The sequence below is a fragment of the Suricata suricatta genome, chromosome 14 (assembly GCF_006229205.1).
Source record: "Suricata suricatta isolate VVHF042 chromosome 14, meerkat_22Aug2017_6uvM2_HiC, whole genome shotgun sequence".
NCBI classification, from domain to species: domain Eukaryota; kingdom Metazoa; phylum Chordata; class Mammalia; order Carnivora; family Herpestidae; genus Suricata; species Suricata suricatta.
The window spans coordinates 64407906-64430970 of NC_043713.1; the positions used below are offsets into that span (position 1 = coordinate 64407906).

The window sequence follows — 23065 nt, forward strand, 5'->3', positions numbered from 1 at the left end:
CTCCCACTGCCCCCGAGATAGGAATGCATATCTCGGTGGTTCTCAAAGTGTGGTCCCCAGACCAACCGGTCGACATCACCCAGGCATCTGTTAGCCATGCAGATTCTCAGGCCCCACCCCGACTTCCTGCATTGGACCCTCTGGGGCTGGAGCCCAGTATATTGGTGCTTTATCCAGCTCGTACTCAGGGAGAGGCATGGAATTCGTGTTTAAATAACACTTAAAATGATACCTGTCCCCTAACTATCAACTGGCAAGATCATCCTGCCCTTTGTATCTTGTGGGCAATTTGGGGGATTTTCATGGATCGTTTCTGCCTTTCACGGTGACTTTTGCACCTCATCCCCATACAAGAGGTGACTTTGTTGCAAAAGAGTCCCTCCTCCTCCTCTTCTTATTAGGTTATGCAGGATTAAATTGCCACATCATGCCTGATGCCCAGAGCCTGACTCCCCGAAATGCTTTCAAAAAATATTTTTAATTAAAAAAAAGTCTTCATTTACTTTTCTGGAGTATAGTTGACACAATGGGACAGTTTCCGGCATGCATCCAAGTGACTGGACACGTCTACACGGATGCGGAGCTCACAACGCAGCTGCCGCCCGTCCCCGGACTGCGCTCTTACAATACCATTGCAAGGCTTTCAAATGTTTAAGTTACACAGCCTCTTCCTTTAGATGTGAACTCACTTTCTCCATCCCCTTTCCCACCCCCTTGCCCTCTTTGCCTTTACCGTGTTGGGAAGGACCCCTCAAGTTTCTGGTTTTCCTTCCCTGCAGATTCGCCGCCTGGCCGCACGGTGCATCCAGAAGAATGTGGCCGTGTTCTTGGCGGTCAAGGACTGGCCGTGGTGGCAGCTCCTTGGTTCCCTCCGACCCCTGCTGAGTGCCACCATTGGGGACGAGCAGCTCCGTGCCAAGGAGGTCGGTCCCTGTGGCAGGCAAGACGCCAGGCAGCCGCGTCCTCACCCGCCCCCTTCCGTGTTAATGCTTGCACCCAGACTTGTGTCTCCACTCTGCAGATTCTGATCCAGGAACGCTCCGCTCACAGCCCTCGTTGCCCCTTCCAGATGTCACTCTGCTCTAGTCAGCACAGACGCAGACTACCCTCCATCCACTGTCCAGCTGTATGCTGGGCTTGTGGGCACTGGTCAGATGCCCCATGACTACCTGGGGCACATGCTTACTTCCTGGTCATCCAGGGAGACCTGGTGGTGCGATCTTTGAGTCCTGTGTCTCCTTAGCCTCTCAGAGACATGCTACTGTCCCTGCGACCCTGGGGGCGCCCACCTTCCACAGGTCACTGTTTCGATTGGTTTCCGACTTATCGTTGCTGTTGCTTATTGTTGCAAAATTTGCCAATTCACGCACATGATTCTGTTCTTTCATACGCCAGCAGTAGCATACTGTTTATATTTTCCTACCCCTTGAATTTTTCACCTAAAAATGTTTTTTGAGAGTCACACCATGTCCAGTTGCACGGAGGTCTTCCCGATTCTCTTTCCACAATAGCCTGACTCCCTTTCCATACGCATTCCACAGTTCATCCCCGTGGTCTGCTGTGGGCCGGCGTTTAGGCTGCTCCTCACGACGGTATCGTGAGCATCACACAGAGCCACTGGCAGGGTAGTGGTCTTGGGGAAGAGGAAGGGCCAAGCCCACCCTCCCACTCAGCCAGACTCAGTCTTGGGTCACGTAGCAGCTCACTCTGAGGGTCTGCGTTCCGCCCCTGGACTGGGATGCTCATGCGAGCCTGCTGGCCCCAGACTTGCGTGAGCAGAGACACTGATATTCAGAAACGGGGCAAGAAAACATCCCTTGTGGGGACTCGGCATCTGGGCATCGTCACAGACAGACTGGCAGGCTCACGCTCCGTTCCCCACGTGCGCTCAACACAGGCAGATTCCCTTGCTCTGATCCAGGAGGGCTTCTGTTAAGGCATTTGCTTTTTATAGGAGGAGCTCACAATGCTGAGACAGAAGCTAGAAAAATCAGAGAAGGCACGGAAGGAACTCCGGCAGAATGCAGACCTGCTAGAGAGCAAGGTACCCTTGTCCCTCCTGTGTGGGGTCCCCTGGGTGGGGTGGGGTCTGTTGATGGGACAGGGAATGGTGTGCCTGGCACTCTGCTAAGTGCTTTACAAAATAACGTCAGATAAAGGGTTTACAAATAAGCCCTCAAAATAACTCCCATTTTACAGAAGAGGAGACTGAGGCTCTTGGATATTAGGTATCTCCCCATGACCACATGACTAGCATGCAGAGCACTGAGAATGAAACCCATATCCTCTGACTCCAAGGGAAGAATTTCTGACACAAGTCTCAAAAGCACAAATTATGAGGAAAAAAATGATATGTTTGACTATATTAATCAACTTCTGTTTATCAAAGCATAAAGTGAAGACGCACCACATCCTGGGTAGTGAAATTTGCAACACATATAACTAGCAAAGGGTATTTGGACATATAAAGAACTTCCTTAAATCAATGGGAAAAAGAGAAACTCTCCAGGAGGGAAAAACATGGGCACAAAAAGGAATCAATAGCTCCCCAAAACTCTTGTTTCAAGAGTTCAAATGTTCTAGGGCACCTGGGGGGCTCAGTCAGTTGAGCAAGTGACTTCAGCTCAGGTCATGATTTCACAGTTGATGAGTTCAAGCTCTGCATTGGCTTTTGTGCAGACAAAAACAATTTTTTTAATGTTTATTTTTGAGAGAGAGAGGGAGAGTGTGTGCAGAGGAGGGCAGAGAGAGAGGGAGACTCAGAATCCAAAGCAGGCTCCAGGCTCTGAGCTGTCAGCACAGAGCCCAATGCAGGGCCGAACTCACGAACTGCTAGATCATGACCTGAGTCAAAGTCGGAGCCACCCGAGCACCCCTGAATGTGTTAATTTTTTAAATGTGCAGGACAATACTGTGTATTGAGTAGAGCATATGCCATATGATTATGGTGTAGAGATATTTCCACGGGGAGAAGAACACCAGGTCTGGAGTGGTGGCCGCCTCTCGTGGGTGGAGAGGAACGTGTGGTTGGAGATTACATTGGTGCGGGTGGCGGTATGATCACTGTGCTGAGGGCCTATAGCTGGGTGTTGAGTTCACAGGCTGGGGATGAGGACGGAAGTCAGAGAGTCCCTGCCCCAGGGGACGACTGCAAATTCCATATTCCTAAGCAAATTCACGCAGTGTAATGTGGGATGTGGTCGGGGAGCTGCGGGTCGATCACGGAGGAGCCGTTCACAGAAACTTGCTGTTCCGCTGAGGTTTTCAGGACCAGGACTCTAGTAAGTCACTTGCCTGTGGCATGAAATTTAAAGGAGCGCCCAAAACTCAGCAAGATAAATCATATTTCAATGCAGTATCCTTTAAAATGTAAATTAATGCAAAAAAATCTACAATGAGCCAAATACCCAAATTTCAAATAAATGAAGGACAAGGGGGCTGAGATGAAGGTGAGGGTGAGGGAGGCAGTCGGCACCGTGGGATCCTGTCTTCATTTACATTTTTGATGTTTTATTCATCACAGATTTTTGGCATTAATTTTGACTTTCTTAAATATTGCATTAGAATGCTATTTATCTTGGTCTCTGAGTTTCTTGGCACTCCCTGAAGTTTTGCATCCGGGTGAGGGCTTTGCCTATCTCATCCTCGGCTGAGTTTAGAAGCCCTGGGCACCTCACAGGCTCCTACTGAAGCTCAAATGGAGCCCAGTTTTATTCACCCATTCAGCAAATAAGTATGAAGACCTCCCAGGTAGCAGACGTTCAGCTGGCCCCCTCGGAGGCAGCGTGGCAGAAGGCAAAGTCCCTGTCCTCATGAGGTCTCCAGGCCAACTGAGGGAGACAGACCACAGTAAAGAAATAAGCACACTACTTTCCGGTGGTATAGAGCCACAGATAGTAAGCAGGGGGAGGTGACAGTGAGGGGGCTGTTTTTGCCTCAGCAGTCCGGGAAAGCTTCCATGGACTGAGATGGTTGAGTCTAGATCTGAGTCATTTGGTGTAGTCATCTATGCACAGATCTGGGGAAACGAGTAGAAATGGCAAGTGCAAAGGTCCTGAGGCAGCATGGGATAGTATTTGTCAGCATGGAGCAGAACTAGAGCTTTCCACACCTGTGAGCCTGTGGTGGTATCAGGGCTGATAATGGTTTGCTAAATGGATGGTGGGAGCTATCATTGGGTTCATGATCAAGGCCACAGAACACATTCTGCTTCCTATGTTGACAGCCCAGGTTGACAGCCTGGCTGGCTCCTGTGGGGACCTGGAGTGAAGTTTGGGGTGGGGGCTCTCTCTTTTCCACCCCTCCTCATTCTTGTAATCATGTCCCCTCTCCCCACCAAGGGTTTTCTGTCTCACTCCCACAGACAGGGGAGAGTCAGAGACTCCTGGAAGGGACCATCACATCACACAGAGTTAGGACACGCAGGTGGAAAGGCTACCCCATGGGTCTATGGCCTCTCATGGAAAATACTGTGAGAGGAGAAGAAATGATGCCCAAGTGTCAGTCAAGGCTCAAGAAGGCACGCGGCATGACCTCTCCCGCAGGAAGTAGCAATGCCAGAGCGGCCGATGCGAGAGTCAGGGAGCCGTGCGTGGCTGGGAATCTCAGTGACTTTCCTGCAAAACTCCTTCGCGCTGAGCTGACCTGTGATACAGTAATTCATCACAAACTGTCTGTAGGACATGGGGGCTGGGGGGCTCTGCGGCCGGGGGACACTGGGAGGGAGTGAGGAGGCGAACATCCTTAGCATCTAGCGCTACGACTTACACAGTGCTGGGAGATGGAAGGGGGCAGCCAGGCTCCTGAGACCTGGACCAGGCGTTCAGGTGTCAGCACCTGCTCGATATTCAGGCTGTTTGTGTCTCTGTGTCCTCCATGGCTCCGAAAGGATGTATGGGGCCTGGGGGAAAAATAAGATAAACTTTCAAAACTCAGAAAGGCAGAACAATGGGAAATACGAGGTGGAAGAGCGTATACAATGCGGGGGAAGACTTAGGAAATAGAAATTTACCGTGAGCCTCAGACTCGCTCTTGCTTCACAGACTTTGCATGTGCTGTTCCCTCTGCCTGGAATATTTCCCTCCACCCTCCTCACGTGGTCGGTGCCTGGTCATCCCTTGTCACCCCGTCAGGACGCACTTCTTCCGAGATGTCTTTGTTAGCCTAGAAGGGTGGGTGGGGCCCCTCTGATCTGCGATCCTGGCCTTCCTGTTATTACACTGGTGGATGTGTTCTAACCCCCTCCGGCTGCCCGTGGCCAGCTTGCCGAGGCCCCAGGGGCAGGGGGTATGTCTTGCTCATCCTACTGGCCCAGCCCCTGGTGCAGAATAGACATCCAATGGGCCAATGAAGGCATGAAAGGTAAACCAAAATGTTGACACTGGGCTTCCTAGCAACCAAAGCAAAGAGGGAAGCAAGCATTCCGTAGACTTGTGTCCAGGTTAAATGCACAGACACCTGTCGCTTGACATAATACTAATTTTTCCAGGTATTGAGCTATCAGAGGAGTTTCTTCTAGGAGTCCTCATGGAAAGGGGCACCAAGTGACATGGGAAAGTCCAACCTCAGTGATATTCGCCCAGGAGCTGGAAGAAGAGGGGATCTGCAGGAGAGGTTTTGCAGGTGTCACTCTGACCTGCAAGCCAGGGGTGTGACATCAATTCCTTAAAATCTTAATTAGGGGGCAAAGCAGAGTTTTTTCCAGGAAGCACATTCAGGTGACTGTTAGGATTTTTTTCCCCTCGCCCCTCCCCCTCCTTCTCCTCTTCTTCCTCTTCCTCCTTTTTTTAAAAATTTTTAAATGTTTTGTTTATTTTTGAGAGAGAGACAGCATGAGCAGGGGAGGGTCAAAGAAAGAGGGAGACACAGAACCTGAAGCAGGTTCCAAGCTCTGAGCTAGCTGTCAGCACAGAGCCTGACGCGGAGCTCGGACCCACGAACCGCGAGATCATGACCTGAGCCAAAGCCGGACGCTCAACCGACTGAGCCTCCCAGGTACCACCCTTTTCCTCTTTTTTAAACTTTATAGTAAGGTCCAACATACAAAAAAGTGCACAAGGTGTAACTACACGGCTCCAAGAATTTTCACAAATTGAACACACCAAAGCAATCATATGGAGACACAGAACATTCCCAGCTTCCCCCCCCCCCACCCTGCCAATCCCGTCATGGCCCTTTCCCCCACTACCTTCCAAGGGTAGCCGCTCAACTGACCTCTGATGCTGTAGATTAGGTTCTTCCCCACCCCCTGTTTTTGAACTTCACCCAAATGCAGTCAAACATGTGTGTGCTTTCTTTCATATGATGTTGTGACATTCCTCCACGTCGGGGCGGCCATGACTCATCCATTGCCACTGCTATATAGTTTTCCGTCACGTGTACAGAGCCCTCTTCATTCTTCTCTGAATGAGAATTTGGTTGTTTTCCAGCTTTAAACCGTTATGAATAAGCCTGCTGCGAACATCCTTCCACATGTTTGCTACACGCATCATTCATTTCTGTTAGGAGTGCACCAAGCATGGAATCACCATGTTCTAAGTGCTTTCTGTATTGGGTTTTAATGGATACAAACGGCTTGCTCAAGTGATTGTATCAGTTTACCCTCCTGCAGCAGTGGGTGAACATTCCGTTGCTCCACACCCTTACCATCACTTGATATTGTCCTTTCCATTTAGTCTGCCCCATGATCCCACACCATGATTTTAATTTGCATTTTTTCTCATGTTTTTGGTTATTTGTTATTCTCTTTGGTGAAGCCGTCTTTCAACATCTCTTGGCCATTTGCTACTGCTTTACTTATTGATTTGTAGCAACTCTTTCTATACCACGGATTTAAGTTCAGTTGTTGGATATAAGAGGCACGGATCTCTTCCTCTGATCTGTGGCTTGCCTTTTTACCTGGAAGTTGTATTTTCTGAAGGCCTGAGTCTCTTCAGATATGCCAAAGGGCTAAGAAGAGGTCAAGGATCCAGAATTCCCAAACCTGCATCAGCGGGAGTAGATACACTTTGTTAGTTTCATTCTGTATTTTACTGATTTTCTGGATGCCCATCATTTCCCACCTTTCTGCATCCCTGGAATTGCACTGCGGTTCCACAATCACTAGCGTCTTACACTAAAAAAGTGACAGCACTTTCTTTTCTTTTGTCCCATGATGGTGCATCTTATAATCAGAGGCAGCTCAGATTGGGGGAAACGTAGCATCCTGGGGCCCAAGAACGATTTTATTTGAAGGAAGGTCTTTAATTCTTTCCCCTCCACCCGAAAGCCACTTTGATATTTATATGATATTTATATATATATATTTTACCAGTTGCTTTTATACTTTACAGAGCATCAGAATCACCTGTGCACCTTAGAGCTTCCCCACCCCAGCTCCCGAGGACTTGGCCCAGGAGAGAATCTCAGGGAGGGGAACCACTCACTGCTTCTTTTAATGAGCCCCGAGGTGAACCTGAAGGCAGCAATGTGCCACGTGAGACCCGTGGTTCTCATCCTTGAAAGTGGGTCATGATCCCCTGCGGGTGTGTTAGGATAGAGTGTGCTTGTGCTGTCCCCAGCCCTGGAGGCTCTGAGCCAGGGGGCTTGGGGCGGCCTCGGAGAATCTGCGCTTCCCACAAGCTATCAAGTGATGCCCAACCCGCCGCCGGTCTGGGGTCCCCACTTTGAGGCACAGAGAGAAGGGATCCCCTTCTATGCAGTTCTATGTTCTTAGAAGAGTTTCTGTGAACAGTTGGGAGGCAGACGCTCCTCTGGGCCAGGCGTCGTGAAGACGCCCCTGCCCCCCTTCACGGCCTCTGCACCCCTGCCTGCTTGTCTCAGTTGACGGGGGAAACAACTGATAGAAATGTTGCTAAAACATGTTGTGCCTCATCAGTGGAAACTCCATTTGACTAGGCTTATTAAAAAGACAACATTATTGCAAAATGATTTAAGTGCTTCATTTGCGAAGGAGCAGAAGAGGAGATGAGAAGCCTCCGGGAAGCGGGCTATAAATACTCCTCAAGCATGCAAAATCTGCCTGGATGCAAAGTGGGGTTTTTTATTTTCACACGAAGGCAGGACTTGTCTTCTCATAGGGACTTCCTGGATGTCTGCGGAGCACGGGGGGTAAAAATGGCAAGAGGGGTGTCCTCTTCCCTCCCTGGAGTGTCTTCTAGGTTTTCCTCCAAGAATTCAGTTATTGTAAAAGACGGGCTCGTGCACTCCAGATGTCTGGCCTCGTCAGCTTGATGGGTTTTCAGTTTTTGGTAAGGGACGGCCGAGATGAGAGAATCTAACGGGGGGACGGCAGGATCTGGAGAGTCAGGTCAGAAAGTCCGTTGGCAAATCGCTGGGGAGTTTGGCCCTGGACGGTCATGATGTGTGGCCAGCAGCTGGTCTCCAGGAGAGAAGGGAAGTGACTTTTCAAGAGTCGTGCGGTCCAGTGGTGACTGAGTCTGGAACATGTACCATGTCTTCTGACCGCCAGGGCTAGACCACATACCGCACCTCTGGGGACCGGGCGCAGCAGCTCCGTGATCCCGAGGGGAGCGAGAAAGCCTGGCTGCCTGTCTAACCCAGGGTGCCAGGGGCTCCAGGGGCTCGGCTGCTGGGGCATGCTGGGTAGAGTGTCCTTCCGGCGGGAAGCTGGCTGCCGAGGTCCTATGGCCAGAGTGTGGGTGGTGTCACCAATGACCACCGTGGGGTCAGCTAAGGCCCCACAGTGGAGTGTGCAGCTGGATTGGCCTGTGTGCCTCAGTTTCCCCATTTAAAAATCCAGGCCATGATGCGTTCTCTACCTACTTTGTACCTGGCGACTGTACAAGGGATGGGTATGACAAGCTGACTGGTATATCTGGTCCAGGAGCAGAGGGTGGGTCTGGACGGTGGGCTTTGGGTGCTCATTGCAGTGGGACTTTGGGCTCTGAGCCTACGTATCATTGTCGGCAAAATGGTGACAGCGATGTTCCATGTTCCTCTCTGCAGGGTGGTGTGAGGAGGTGCGTATAAAGTAATTATTAGAGCGGCGCCGGAGTGGCTCAGTTGGTTGAGTGTCCGACTTCGGCTCAGGTCATGATCTCATGGTTCGTGTGTTCGAGCACCCCCTTAGGCTGTGTGCTGACAGCTCAGAGCCTGGAGCTGCTTCAGATTCTGTGTTCCCCTCTCTCTCTGCTTCTCCCCAGCTCACGCTCTCTCTCTCCAAAATAAATGAACATTTTTTAAAAAAGTAATTATTACACTGATGCTTACACAGCAGGTCTTTCCACATCTCTGCTAGTGCTAACATATATGTGATTGCATCTTGGCTATTTCTATACCCCTCAAAGCGCGCAGCGCCCACTGCAAAAATAAATGAAATAATGTTGGATTTAGTAATTCAAGGAATATTTAATGGGTGACATGTCTGTGCCAGGAACTGTGATACATCCTTCATCTGCTTTGTCCCATTTTACCTTCAAATCAAAGGGTGAGGAAGGTGTCGTTCGTACCCCATGTTCTAGGTGAAGACAGTGAAGACCAGAGAGGTAAAGCGATCTGTCCAATATCACACAGCTGGTGAGCAGCAGAGCTGGGCTTTGAGCTGGGGTCTGGCTGACTCCAAACAGACTGTGAGAGAGGAGGAGCCTGGAGCGGCTCATCCTTTAAGATGGCCTGGAGCCAGCCAGGTGACAAGGTGGGGAGGTAATGCATTCCAAGTAGAGGGCACAGCAAGAACAGAGAGAGAGGGTGGGGACCAGGCTGGCACCCACTGTCCTCGCCATTGGAAGGTCTCCTGTGTGTGGGGAGGTTTTGGGGTGCGGTCAGGCCCCGAGTCTGGGCCAGATCCCAAGGGCTGTGAGAACCATGTGAGACTTTTGAACTCCATCCTGAAGGTAGGGCGAGAGAGAGAGAGAGAGAGAGAGAGAGAGAGAGAGAGAGTGCTGGGGGAGAAGCAGAGAGGGAGAGAGAGAGAAAGAACTCCAAGCAGACTCCCAATGCGGGGCTCGAACCCACAAACTGTGAGATCATGACTCCAGTCGAGATCAAGAGTAGACACTTCACCGACAAAGCCACCCAGGTGCCCCTAAAAACCTTTTCAAGACAGGATATGTGGGTGACAGCATCAGAGGGGTTATTTCCTCTTTGGGGATGCTATGGGATGCTGGAAAACCCCTTCTAAAGCTCATGAAAGCCCATAATTGCCCCTGTCCCCCCGAGGCCAGTCAGTGATGTGTTGCCCTGCTCTGGCGCATGACATGTCCCCCAGCGCACCTGCAAGTTGGTCCCCATTCCTGCCGATGTGCCAGAGGCTGTTGACCCCTCCCTCCTTGGCTCCCATGTACATTGTTAATTTCCTCAGCATATATTCTGTGAGCCCCCATGAGGCATTTGGAAGGCACGGCCAGGAGTGAAGGCTCTGGAGCCAGGCTGCCTGATTCCCATCCAGCTCTGCCACCAGCCGGCTGTGGGTCCCTGGGGGAATGTCCGTGCCCTGGCACCTCAGGTCCTCGTCTGCACTGTGGCAGAGTCAGCGCCCAGCTCTCCGTGCTGCTGTGAAAGTCCCGTGGGCCACCCTGGGCCGGACCCGAGTGAAGCCCTCTCTGGGGTAGTGATTATTATTATTTTTATTCTATTTATTTAGGTATTTTATGAGAGCGAGAGAGCAGGAGGGGGCAGAGAGAAAGGGAGAGAGGGAATCCCAAGCAGGCTCCACGCTGTCAGCAAAGAGCCTGAGTTGGGATTCGATCCCACAAACCATGAAATCATGACCTGAGCTCAAGTCAAGAGCCAGACACGCAGCCGACTGAGCCCCCCAGACACCCCTGTGGTCGTGATTTATTTTTAAGGTAACTATTACCATCACTTAGGAGCAGGTGGTGTGCCCACAGCTGTGATGAGACACACACAAGGTGGTCTTGCACGGGTGCTCAGGAGGAGTCTCTGGGGAGCCCTGGAGCTGCCAGGAAGCTGGAGATTTGTTCTGAGTTTCCCCTAATGACCCAGGCAGCTTCGGGGGCAGAGAGCGCGAGACTGAAGCTCCGGCTTAATCTCCTTGACAAGCACACAGCACACCAGCCAGCTGGCCCTGCCGCTGGACATACCCTCTGCCTATTGATTTCTATTTTCTCCCATCCCCTCTTTTTCTGATTTTATTTTCCATTTGTTCTCTTAATTGCTCAGGTTGACGGGGATGGCGCTTCCCTTCTGAGGGGGCTCCGTAAAGCTCCCTTGGGTCATGGCGCCTCGGGGGTGGGTGAGCTTGCCTTTGAACCACACCCAGCCGGCTGTTTCACCTCCCTTCCCGATCCACACCTCCCGGTCTGCTCCAGGCACACCAGGGCTCCTGCACTGTCGGCCCCCAACACCAGCATCGAGTCAGGTGGCGAACGTGGCCAGGACGGCGCTGTAATTACCGTCAGGACCTGGGATTCAGGCTTCCCAGCTGAACTCCCCCATGTGACTTATCAGCCATGCCCTTGAACAAATCATTTCACCACTCAATGCCTCAGTTTTCAGTGCTGTGGAAAGGGAATGGCAAAAATCTCCTCCTCCTAAGGCATTTGACAGGCATAGGGCGGGAGATTAGCACACCTCTCCCCAGCATCCAATGAGTGTGAGCTATTTCTCCTGCAGCGTTTTTTTTTTTCTTAACTTTTATTACATTTACTTATTTTTGAGAGACACAGAGACAGAGCACAGTGGGTGAGGGGCAGAGAGAAAGGGAGACACAGAATCTGAAGCAGGCTCCAGACTCCAAGCTGTCAGCACAGAGCCTGACACGGGGCTCAAACCGATGAGCCGTGAGATCATGACCTGAGCCAAAGTCGGACGCTTAACTGACTGAGCCACCCAGGCGTCCCTCCTGCAAGGGCTTCTAATGAACCAATTCTTTTCATTACGTTGAGAAGTACAGGCATACAGTGAAAGGCCACTGTCTGGTCTCTATTGACCAGATGATTTGGGGAGTTTTTGGAACTCTTGAATATCAGAACCAAGGACAGGGCTGGGCTCCGGCATGGAGGTCCTCCACCTGTGCGTCTGTCTCCCCAGCTCGACAGGAAGACCCTTGAAGGCAGGGCCTGGAACACAGTTCATGACAGTGACAGCCCAAAGCGTCCCACGTTGCTCAGCATTTAACGCCCATCAAATTTTTTGTTACCATCGTCTCCCTCAGGCTGCAATGATGCCAGGGTATGGGATAGGTATTGCTTCTATTTGACTCGATGCAACATGTATAGCAAATTTATTCATGTCTGTCCCCTGTTCTCTGGCGGACTTTTGGAGTCCTTGTCCCTAAGTAGAAAGAGAATTTCTGATGATTTGGCTTAAAAGGTGGATCTAGGGAGGTTTTCAGAATAATTTTTAGTTAATTGGTCCTTGAGTAATCTGCAAGGACCCTTCTGGATTTGCAAGCCAGGCTCTCCCCTCATTAAATTGGTTTTCATTTTGCATTCACCTAATAACTCTGGGCGTGGTGCCCACCTCTCACCTCTGTGAATAAAGCCCTTGGGCCCCGACATGTGAGAAGGGAGAAGGATTTGTGGGGAGAGGGGAAGGTCAGGGGCGACTCGACTCTGAAAAGTGTCCGTCATTTCCCTAATCTGAAAGGACTAATTGTCCTTTGGGCTCCAGACTTGGATTGTGTAGAACTCAAAATTAATGCATTAAATTAATTTTGTGCTCCCTTTGCTCAAGCTGATTAGCACAAATTAAATTTCACACTAATTGTCTAAGGCGGAGGGAACACAATCCCGGAGTTTGGGATCGATGCTGATTGGCAAGGATGCACAGGTGGGATCAGGGGTGTGATTGGGGGCGTTCCTGGATCACGCCAGCCTGTGCTCAGTGCCCGTGCTAACGATCGCTTCTCCAGCGCCAATGCTGGGTGTGCCCGTGAAGAAATCCAACCCATCTAGGGCCAGGTGTGAAGCCAAGATTAGGAGGTGGTTCTGTCAATTTCTATGACAGTAGTTCTTTTTTTAAAGTTTACTTATTTATTAACTTTTTTGAGAGTGAGAGAGAGCCCGAGCAGGGGAGGGGCAGAGAGAGGGAGGGAAAGAGAGAGAATCCCAAGCAGGCTCCGCACTGCCAGACCCACGAGCCTCAAGATCAAGACCCGAGCGGATACCAAGAGTCGGACTCTTGACCGACTGAGCCGCCCAGCCACCCATATGGCAGTCAATCTGAAACTCGGTCGTGGAGTGTGTGGAACTTGAGACCCCCGGGTCCCACTGCAGAGATTACAGGTGGGCGTTCTGGGACTACTGGGCTTTACATTTTAACAAACATCCCGGGTGGCGCAGTGCGGGGGTTTTCCCCAGGACACTCTAAACAGGACAGTGTGAGCAGCAGCCAGAGGAAGCCCCGCCCGAGACAGCCGCGTGTGCCCCCAGAGAGCCTCTGGCTGGGTAAGTGTTACCCAGACCAGAGGGGTCTGGGCTCCTGTCCCAGCTCTGCCACTCACTTGCTGTGTGACTTCAGAATCCTCCCCCTAAGCCTCTTCTCCCCTCCCTCCTCCCTCTTTTCTTTCTTTCTTTAAATATAGTTTGTCAAGTTGGTTTCCATATAACACCAAGTGCTCTTCCCTGCCAGTGCCCTCCTCCATGTCCATCACCCCCTTGGCTCCGCCCCTCTCTCTTCAGCCCTCAGTTTGTTCTCAGTATTCAAGAGTCTCTCAAGGTTTGCCTCCCTCCCTCTTCCTAACTCTTTTTCCCCGCCCCCCTCCATGGTCCTCTGTTAAGTTTCTCCTGTTAGACCTGTGAGTGCAAACATATGGTGTCTGTCCTTCTCCACCTGACTTATTTCGCTTAGCATTACACCCTCGAGGTCCATCCACTTTGCTACAAATGGCCAGATTTCATTCTTTCTCATTGCCATGTAGTACTCTATTGTGTATATATACCACATCTTCTTGATCCATTCATCAGGTGATGGACATTTAGGTTCTTTCCATGTTTTGGCTATTGTTGACATTGCTGCTGTAAACATTGAGGTACATGTGCTCCTATGCATCAGCACTTCTGTATCCCTTGGGTAAATCCCTAGCAGTGCTATTGCTGGGTCATAGGGGAGTTCTACTGATAGTTTGTTGAGGAACCTCCACACTGTTTTCCAGAGTGGCTGCACCAGTTTACATTCCCACCAACAGTGTAGGAGGGCGCCCATATCTCCACATTTTTGCCAGCATCTATATTCTCTTGATTTTAGCCACTCTGACTGGCATGAGGTGGTATCTCAGTGTGGTTTTGGTTTGTATTTCCCTGATGCTGAGTGACGCTGAGCATCATTTCATGTGCCTATTGGCCATCTGGATGTCCTCTTTGGAGAAGTGTCTATTCATGTCTTCTTCACTGGATTATTTGTTTTTTGGATTCTTCACTGGATTATTCATTTTTCGGGTATGGAGTTTGGTGAGTTCCTTGTAGATTTTGGATACTAGCCCTTTGTCCAATGAAACCAATAGTTGTTTTTTTGAAAAAATAAACAACATTGATAAACCTCTAGCCAGGCTCCTCAGAAAGAAAAGAGAGAATACCCAAATAGACAAAATCATGAATGAAAATGGATCTCTTACAACCAATCCCTCAGAAATACAAGCAATCATCAGGGAATACTATGAAAAATTATATGCCAACAACTTGGACAACCTAGAAGAAATGGGCAAATGCCTAAACACACATGCACTACCAAAATTCAAATGGGAAGAGATAGAAAATCTGAACGGACCCTCCCTCCTCCTTTCTATTGAAAGACGCTGGTAGGTCTGTGCAGTCACTGGTGTGGTCACCGAGACTGGAAGCCAATGGGCTGGGCGACATACAATGTGCAGAGCAGCAACTCTGGTTTATTTTGCAGCTCCATTTTGGGAGATTATTTTTTTTTTAAAGGTATTTCTTTTGTTTTGTGCTCCTCTGATTACCAGCAGTTCAGAGATGCACCACAGAGAATCCAGTATCCCCTGAGAGCCCTCACCCTTCTGAAAAAAAAGAAAAAACCCCTATCAACCATCAGGGAGTGCCTCTTTCTATACAAGTACAAACAAAACAAAAACGAGAACGTGTCAGACATCCTGTTCTGCACCTTTGTTTTTCTCCTCCACTGTTGGCAATATATCTTGGGGGTTTTGTTCATGTCAAAACATAGATTTTCATCTTCCTTCCTCGTGGGACAGAGGAATGATTTTTGAGACCTCCTGTGAGCTGACGGTCTGATGGCACTGATGGGAACTAGCTGGGGGGCGGATATGGGCAGCTGGATTCCGTGCTTAGTGTCTGTGACACACCCCACAGTCCTCCTTGGTGCCACACCCAGGGTCTGATGGGAGCGTGAAGCCTGTAGACATCTTCGGTCACGCCGTTTGTGGCATCAGATGGGAATGCCAGAGGACAATAGACATTCCCTAATGCAGTGCATTTCACAGCTCAAGAGATGTGTCCAAGGTCATGCAATGTGTCTGGACTTGAACCCCATGCCTTACTTCTATTGGTTTTTTTTTCCTCCCCTGTCTCTCGACTTTGACCACTGTCCCATGGCGGGAGTCTCTGTTTCCCGAGCAACCCTTCTGCGTCAGGTCATTTCTAAGCCTCTTGGGCAGAAACAGTCCACATACTGGTTTTCTCTTCACTTGCTTTGGCCTAGCCTTAAACCTGGAAGGCTACACTTTGGGACAATAACACAGAAGCCATGACCCATTTGGCATCACTGATGAGGAAAAAAGTCGGTGCAACTGGGAATTCATTAAAATATAAACATTTTTATTTTTGCCTCCAAACATGACTACAACTCACTGTTTCTGGGATATGACCACAGCCTTTAGCGTATGAGTGCTTGCTTCAAGACTCATTTCTTCCTTTCTTAACCCACGGCCCTAATACATGACCATGTGGTTTCCAGTTTTGATTTCATTAAAGCGGAGCAAATGGCAAAGTAGTTTGAATGCAGAAACCTAATTTTTAAATTGTTTTTTAAAATAAGTTTGCATCTGAAACTATTTGACAAAACAGATGTATTTTAATTAGAATTTTAGGAGTTTGGGGGCACCTTGGTGGCTCATGTCTGTTGAACGTCTGACTCTTGATATCAGTTCAGGTTGTGATCTTGTGGTCGTGAGATCGAGCCCCCTATTGGGGTCCATGCTGAGCGTGGAGCCTGCTTGGGATATTCCCCCTCCCTCTTTCTCTGCCCCTCTCCCACTCCCACTCTGTCTCTCATTCTCTCAAAAATAAATAGACATTAACAAAACCAAATATTAAGAGTTTTTAAAAAATGTTTATTTGTTTTTGGGAAAGAGAGAGAGAAGAGGAAGGACAGAGAGAGACATGATCTGAAGCGGGTTCTGTGCTGACAGCAGAGATCCCGATGCGGGGCCTGAACTCAAGAACTGAGATCATGAGCTGAGCTGAAGTTGGAAACCTAACCGACTGACACCCCGTGTATTTTAAGAGTTTTAAGAAGCAACTCACTTGTATTATTTCTTCCAAAGCATTCCATTTAGTTCTCATGAAAACTCCCTGTCCGGTCATATTTTATAGGCATATGGAACAGCTAATGGAATCAGTAATTACAGCAGGAATGTGACAGGCGGGCATACATGTGCGGGGAGGGCACACAGCCAGCCCAGTGTGCAGGGCCGTCCCCTGGCAGAGGCAGGCAGACCCCGGGGAGCCGAGAGAGGTTTCCTAGCTGAGGGCGGTCCTGTGTGGTGAGCACCAGCGTGTCTTACTAAGGCCAGCCCAGCAAAATGGCTCACCGAAGGATGGGTAAGGAGAGTTTCTGCTAGGACAACTTTTCTTTAATTTTTTTTTAAGACAGAGAGCGAGCAGGGGGAGGGACAGAGGGAGAGAAGGAGTATTAAGCAGACTCCCCACTCAGCGTGGAGCCCAATGTGGGGCTCAATCCCACCACCGTGGTATCGTGACCTGAGCTGAAACCAAGAGTTAGACACTCCACCAACTGAGCCACCCAGGTGCCCCTAGGATAACCTTTTTTTTAAGTGAGCATTTACTATGTACCAGCACTGTCCTAACTTTATGTAGATGATCTCCTTTAATGGTTAAGACAGTTCTATAAGTTATGCCCCACCCTTTAAAGCTGAGGAAACCAAGAATCAGAGAGGCATCATGCATGGTTCAGGGTCACACAGCCAGTGAGTATTGAGCCCAGAATTCTAACACGTCGACACCAGTAACATTCTGACGACCACTCTCTGAACCACCTGTTACACGGAGCTGCCATTTTGCCACAAGAGCAAGTTATTTGTCCGGGGGTGGTCCTGCGGAGGGTGCCTTGGGGGAGGAGCGTCGGCGTCCCCTCACACCAGTGGCCCTGTTTTAACCCTCCCATCCCAGATTGCTGAACTGACCACAGAGCTCACCGACGAGCACTTCAAAGGGGACGTGGCCTGCCAGGTGCTGGAGACTGAGCAGGCAGAGCGGCTCCGTGCCGTCCGGGAGGTCCAGGAGCTGAAGGTGGGTGGCCCAGGGGTGGTGGCAGGGTGTGGCTGAACAGGGTGGCTGGGAGCCATTGGGTCCACCCGCCTCCCTGCCTGCTCACATAGGGGAGCAGTAAGCCTATGAGCAAGATACGCTGGCTTATTGACTCTCCTGTTCAAGGTCTTGGAGGACATTCACGTCTTCCTAATCCTTGTCCTTGGAGGTGCCCTGGATGAGGACTATGTCGGGGTGTAGACAGTCCTAGGTTCCCAAGCCGCCATGGGGGAGAGGGCCAGGCCCAGGCTGTCTTGGGCTCCAGTTTCATAGCCTGGGCCCCTTCTTCCAGAACAAGTATGAACAAGTCCAGAAGAAGTTGGGGGAAGTGCAGAAGCAGTTGGAGGAAGCCCAGCAGAAAATTCAGCTGAGTGACTTGGAAAGGAGCCACACGGGAGGAGGTAAGTCACTCGGGACCCTTGGGATTAGACAGGGGTGGAAAGATGCTGTCTCTCTGTTCCATTCTTTCATTCATCAGCTCGTTCATTCATTCACTCCAAGCACTTACTATGTTCTAGAGGCTGCATTCGGGGCTGACATTTTGGCAGAGCCCTGCCCTCCTGGAGCATCCGGTCTAGTGCAGACATTAAACAGAGAACCCAACAATATCCCGGATGGTCCCTTATCAACGTGATAGGTCCAGCTTAGTGATAATGCAAAGAATGATCAAAGCAACAATGGCTCTATGGCACAGCACCTCTATAATTATGTGAATATTTTTGATATAAATGATGTGGATTTTAGGCAAGGCATTTCAGTGGTTAAAAGCAGAACCTATGGAGTGGAATCTAGAATCCAACTTGCTCACCTTTCAAATAGATGGAGTCCTGGGTGATTGATGGGAAGTGGCTAGCCACGTGCATGGCAACTTTACTGATACTACTAATGCTATAGTGGGGTCACTAACCGTGTTCATAAGCTGTGGAGCAGAAACTACTACCAACCCCATCTAAAAAATGTTTATTTTTGAGAGAGAGAGAGAGAGAGAGAGAGAGAGAGAGAGAGAGAGACCAGGGGAGGGGCAGAGAGAGAAAGAGAGAGCGAGAACCTCAAGCAGACTCCACACTGTTAGCACAGAGCCCAATGAGGGGCTCAAACTCACGAACTGTGAGATCATGACCTGAGCAGAAATCAAGGCTGAGCCACCCAGGTGCCCCACATCATCCCCAGGTGGGGCCCCTGAATTGCCCAGCAGTAGGTGTGCTCAGTGGAGCCGGAGTTTTCTGGTGGTGTCCGGCTTACAGAGTTTCCTGGAGACACATCGCATGGCTCAGTGGGCATGGTGACATCTCTGTCAGCTCCTCTGCCCAGCCTAAATGAGTCAGGTGACAAGGATGCCCCGTGTGTCTGTCAGCTTTTATAAAGTGTTGACGTCCCTTCTTCAATGCCCCCAGAGGATTAATGCCCTAGAAACGTCAGGGACGCTCAGAGGAACGGAGGTCAGGAGGCGGTGAAGAGGCAAAGTGCATTTGCTTTTCACTCCACTCCTGCTTCCTCGCTTCCTGGCTCCCCCCCTTCCCCCCGAGGCAGGCATTTACGGAAGAGTTTGGGGGTCTCTGGCACACGACACTCTGTACAAGCGGAGAGAGAGAGGAAATGGGTTTTTACAGAACCGGGAGGTAGGACAGCAAAGCTCCCCCCAGAAAGGCGTGGCCCCTGTTCCATCTGACTGGGACTGATGACACCCCGAGAACCCCAGTCTGTTTTCCTCTGCGAGGATCAGGGAACTGAATGGGGGGGGACGTGTGCTCAGCTCACGAGCACATTCATCACGATGTTATACAGGCTCTTAGCCCTGGAGGTTCGTCCAGGAAGCCAATCCACAAATATTTTGTTTTTCATTAGGAAAGCAATACATGCTCATTATGGGAAATTTTTTAAATATAGGAAAGTCAAAAGGAGCCATAAAACACTTTAATCACACCAGAGCCATGTCCCCTCCACCCCCTCAGTGGATCAAGCTGGAGTATCAATTATGAAACACATGGCTGCTTTTCCCACCATGCTTGGTGGGGTGTTTGAAGAGGCCCTTTAGGGTACACAGCCAGCACTGGGCAGGATGCGGGGGGCAGGGGACTCCAGAAGAATTTTAGATGGGCCCTGCTCTCAAGAAATTTGCAGTAGAAATGGGGAAGTCAGGTAGGTCCAGGAAAGATGGTAACAAAGGGCTGAGTTATATGTACTGATAAGAACAACCCCACTGGGGCATCTGGGAGGCTAGGTCGTTTAAGCCTCTGACTCTTGATTTCAGCTCAGGTCATTATCTCAGGGTTTGTGGGATCAAAACCCATATAGGGCTCTGCACTGACAGGATGGAGCCTGCTTGGGATTCTCTCTCTCCCTCTTTCTCTGCCCCTCCCCTGCTCATGTGCTCTCTCACTCTCTGAATAAATGAACATTAAAAAATTATTTTTTAAGAAATGGCTCCCACCCCAGGGAGGGCCTTTGGTAGAAATTAGCCTGGAAGAATGGAGAACAGTTTCCTCCTCTACTCATACCCCTGCTCTGTAGCCCATCTTAGCACAGAACACATGTGCTGCTGCAGAAATGCTTTCTGATTTTTCTTCCTTTTGCAGCTATTTGCTATTTGAGAGGTTTTTTCCTGGTAGAGAGATAGGATTCTTTTCCTACTATGATATTGTTTACCTTAGTGGAAATTGAACAAATTCCAACTCCTTACAATTATATCATCCTGTTTGGGTTATTTATGTGGGAATCCCTGTTGGGGTCACCTCTTCTAAGACCTAAGTCCTACCATCTGTCCAAACATCCATCCATCCTCCCTCCCTCCCTCCCTCCCTCTCTTCCTCCCTCCCTACTTCCTTCCTTCCTCCTTTCCTTCCTTCCTTTCATCTTTCCTCCCTCCCTTCCTTCCTTGCTTCCCTCCATCCATCCACCCATCCATCCATCCATCCAGGTATCCACCTCACCATCCGCCCTAACATCCATCACCTGTCCAGTGAAAGTTCTGAAGCATTTATGATATGCTAGGCATTGTAGTAGGTCCTGCGGACACAATTATGAACAAAAACATTTGTTGCTCTTATGAGTTTGAATTCTCTTCTGGATTTCCATAAACTTGCCTGATGAGAGCTCTGATCATGCTAGATTGGCAGCTGTCTTTTTGTATGTTGTCTCCCCCACTAGATTCTGCTGGAAGATAGCGTGATTTTTTATTTATTTCATTATCCCTTGTGCCTGGTGTAGAGTAATGCTGCTCAGTGGGCATTTCATGGAAAATTGAACAATATGTGATGGATAGATGGGATGGATGAAGGAGGGATAGAGGGAGGATGGATGGATGAAGAGATGAATGGATGGGTGGATGGAGAAATGGATGGATGGATGGAGGGAGGGATGGATGAAGTCTCTCTCTTCAGCTGGCCACACTTGGAATGTCTCCCACAGCTCCATTACCCTAAGGAATATTACTCTATTACTCAGGTAATCTAAAGACATCCTACCTGCTCTAGCCCATTCTATTCAGGCAGTTTTCATCACATCAGCAAGTGATTTATTTATTTATTATTATTATTTTTTTACCAAATCAAGGGATTGTTCCATTGCTTCAGAGAGACAACTTGGGACCAATGTCTCTGTTGCTGTGTATTCAGTAAATTCTTAATTATTATTTAATGATTTGTTTTTTAATTACTTTAACCAATAGTCACTGCTTATGTACACTCCCACCCAAGGTGGTTGGCCAGTAAGGTGATTCCAGTTGGTGACGTTGTATCAACATGTAAGGTGGAATCTTCTGTGTGTGAAGGGGACACTCGTAGAGGGAGCTGAGGATCTATAAATGACTAAACAGCTCTCCTGACCTCAATGGTCATGGGATTTCCATGGAAAAAGGAAAGTATATGTGTGCTTGTAGAGGAATTGAAAGGTATAAAGAAATGAAGCTTAGAATAGTGAACAGCCAATGGCTTCAGACAACTAGAGAGGTCAGAACAGACTACCTGCAAGAAGTATTTTTTTAAAAAGAAAATTTGGACATAAAGCAGAATTTCTTAACCTAAAGTCCAAGATCAATTCTCAGGAACTCTATACTGTGAAAGTACGCTCAAAGAGCTCAAAGAGTGTGAGAGAACCACCATCACTCACTTAGCCTCCCATCCTGGCCTCCCTGACTTTGTCAAATAGCGGATGAGTGGCAAATGCGCTTCGACTGTGCTCAGATGGAGAATGAGTTCCTGCGGAAGCGTCTGCAGCAATTTGAGGAGAGGCTGGACTCAGAGCTGACATCCAGGAAAGAGCTGGAGCAGAAGGTAAGAGGGAGCAGCTGGTCTGGGGGCCAAGAATGTCAATGGGGCAAGTTCCTACCTCCACTGTTCAAGGTATTGGCTGATCCTGGGGAGGGTGAAAGAGGGCACTCCCATTTCATGGTTTTGTACCTTGACTGCTGTTACAAATGCAAGTCACCATGGAGACAGGAAATACTTTGTCTACATGTGCATGTTCTGCATGGGGAAAGAATCTAGAATAAAGAACCTCAGATTCTGGGCCATAGATCTTTCTCCTCTATGAAGTCATTGTAACATGCCCTTAGAATCGTTACATTGTATGTAACCTGTGCCCCTTGCCTCTAATCTGCCACCTCCATCTCATCTAGACCAGAGCAACGGCCTCCTGCTTGATCTCCTTGGCTCCAACCTCTTCCCCCAGCCATCTGTCACCCTGCAGCCAGGAGATCTTTCAGAGTCTCTTTTATACTGTTTTATTATTGCAAATTATGCTGACTTTCAGGGCAGATCATTTTCTTGAGTGTTTTGTAAATTTTGAGTGTGAGCTCATCTTCAGCCCACCCCTCAACTCCTGCCATGGGAACCTAGGTGGCCCACATGGTGGGATGTTCCTTTTTCTTCCTTGCTTACAGTAAATTTTGTGTGTGTGTGTGTGTGTGTGTGTGTGTGTGTGTGTTATTTTGTATTGTCAGTTGATCTTTAAATATTTTTACTGATTTTCATGGCAGTTCTATGTTAACGGGATTGTGGGTGTGTTTCTCTAGAAGGAACACTTTTGCCTTGTCTTCTATAGCAGCTCCTGAGACTATGTGACATTCTCTCCATTTCAGACTTTTGCAACATGTGCAAAGTGCCACTTGGAGCACTAAATGCACCTGAGACACAGACCTGGGGTTTTGATTTCTTATCAGATGAATTTATCCCCCACCCAGGGCCAGAGTGCACCAGGCTTTCTGACCACCCCCAGGCCAATGGGTGGATCATTTCCTGTCCCCGCACCCTGATGTCCAGCTCTTGGAGAGTCCTAACTTAATGCAAGGGTCTTTATTCCAACTTCCCATCCTCTGGGCTCCCGAGGCTTTATCTCTTGTCTCTATCAGGCCATTCAAACCCAGCCATTATCCTTAGCATTATTTCTGGATCTTTCTACTGCTCATCTTCTCCTCCACCTGACTGCCAGAGTGTTGGCAACTATGATTATTGTTTTTGTCTTGTGTCCTCTACATTTTGGAAATCTCCAAATTTTCCTTTCTTTCTTGAATGTGCAGCTGGACATTACAGATATAATATATTTGTACCTAGTGTTTTCTAAGTGAAGGTAGGGATAGTTTGACCTCATTGCCTGTTTTGCATTCTCCAATCACCCGTATT

The 23065-nt window shown here is 49.2% G+C and overlaps 1 protein-coding gene and 1 long non-coding RNA gene across 2 annotated transcripts in view; one reads left to right on the plus strand and one right to left on the minus strand.

Annotated features, from left to right (window-relative positions):
* Positions 1-23065, plus strand: part of MYO18B (myosin XVIIIB) — a 258552-nt gene that overhangs the window by 109937 nt on the left and 125550 nt on the right. The window contains exons 24-28 of the mRNA XM_029922290.1: positions 780-923; positions 1955-2044; positions 17310-17429; positions 17740-17848; positions 21594-21718. Of these exons, the coding sequence (XP_029778150.1) occupies positions 780-923; positions 1955-2044; positions 17310-17429; positions 17740-17848; positions 21594-21718 (588 nt within the window). The remainder of the gene's footprint in view (positions 1-779; positions 924-1954; positions 2045-17309; positions 17430-17739; positions 17849-21593; positions 21719-23065) is intronic.
* Positions 3535-23065, minus strand: part of LOC115277877 — a 25671-nt gene continuing 6140 nt past the window's right edge. Inside the window, exons 2-3 of the long non-coding RNA XR_003902551.1 lie at positions 4768-4900; positions 3535-3830 (exon numbers count right to left, since the gene is read on the minus strand). This is a non-coding gene — a long non-coding RNA (uncharacterized LOC115277877). The remainder of the gene's footprint in view (positions 3831-4767; positions 4901-23065) is intronic.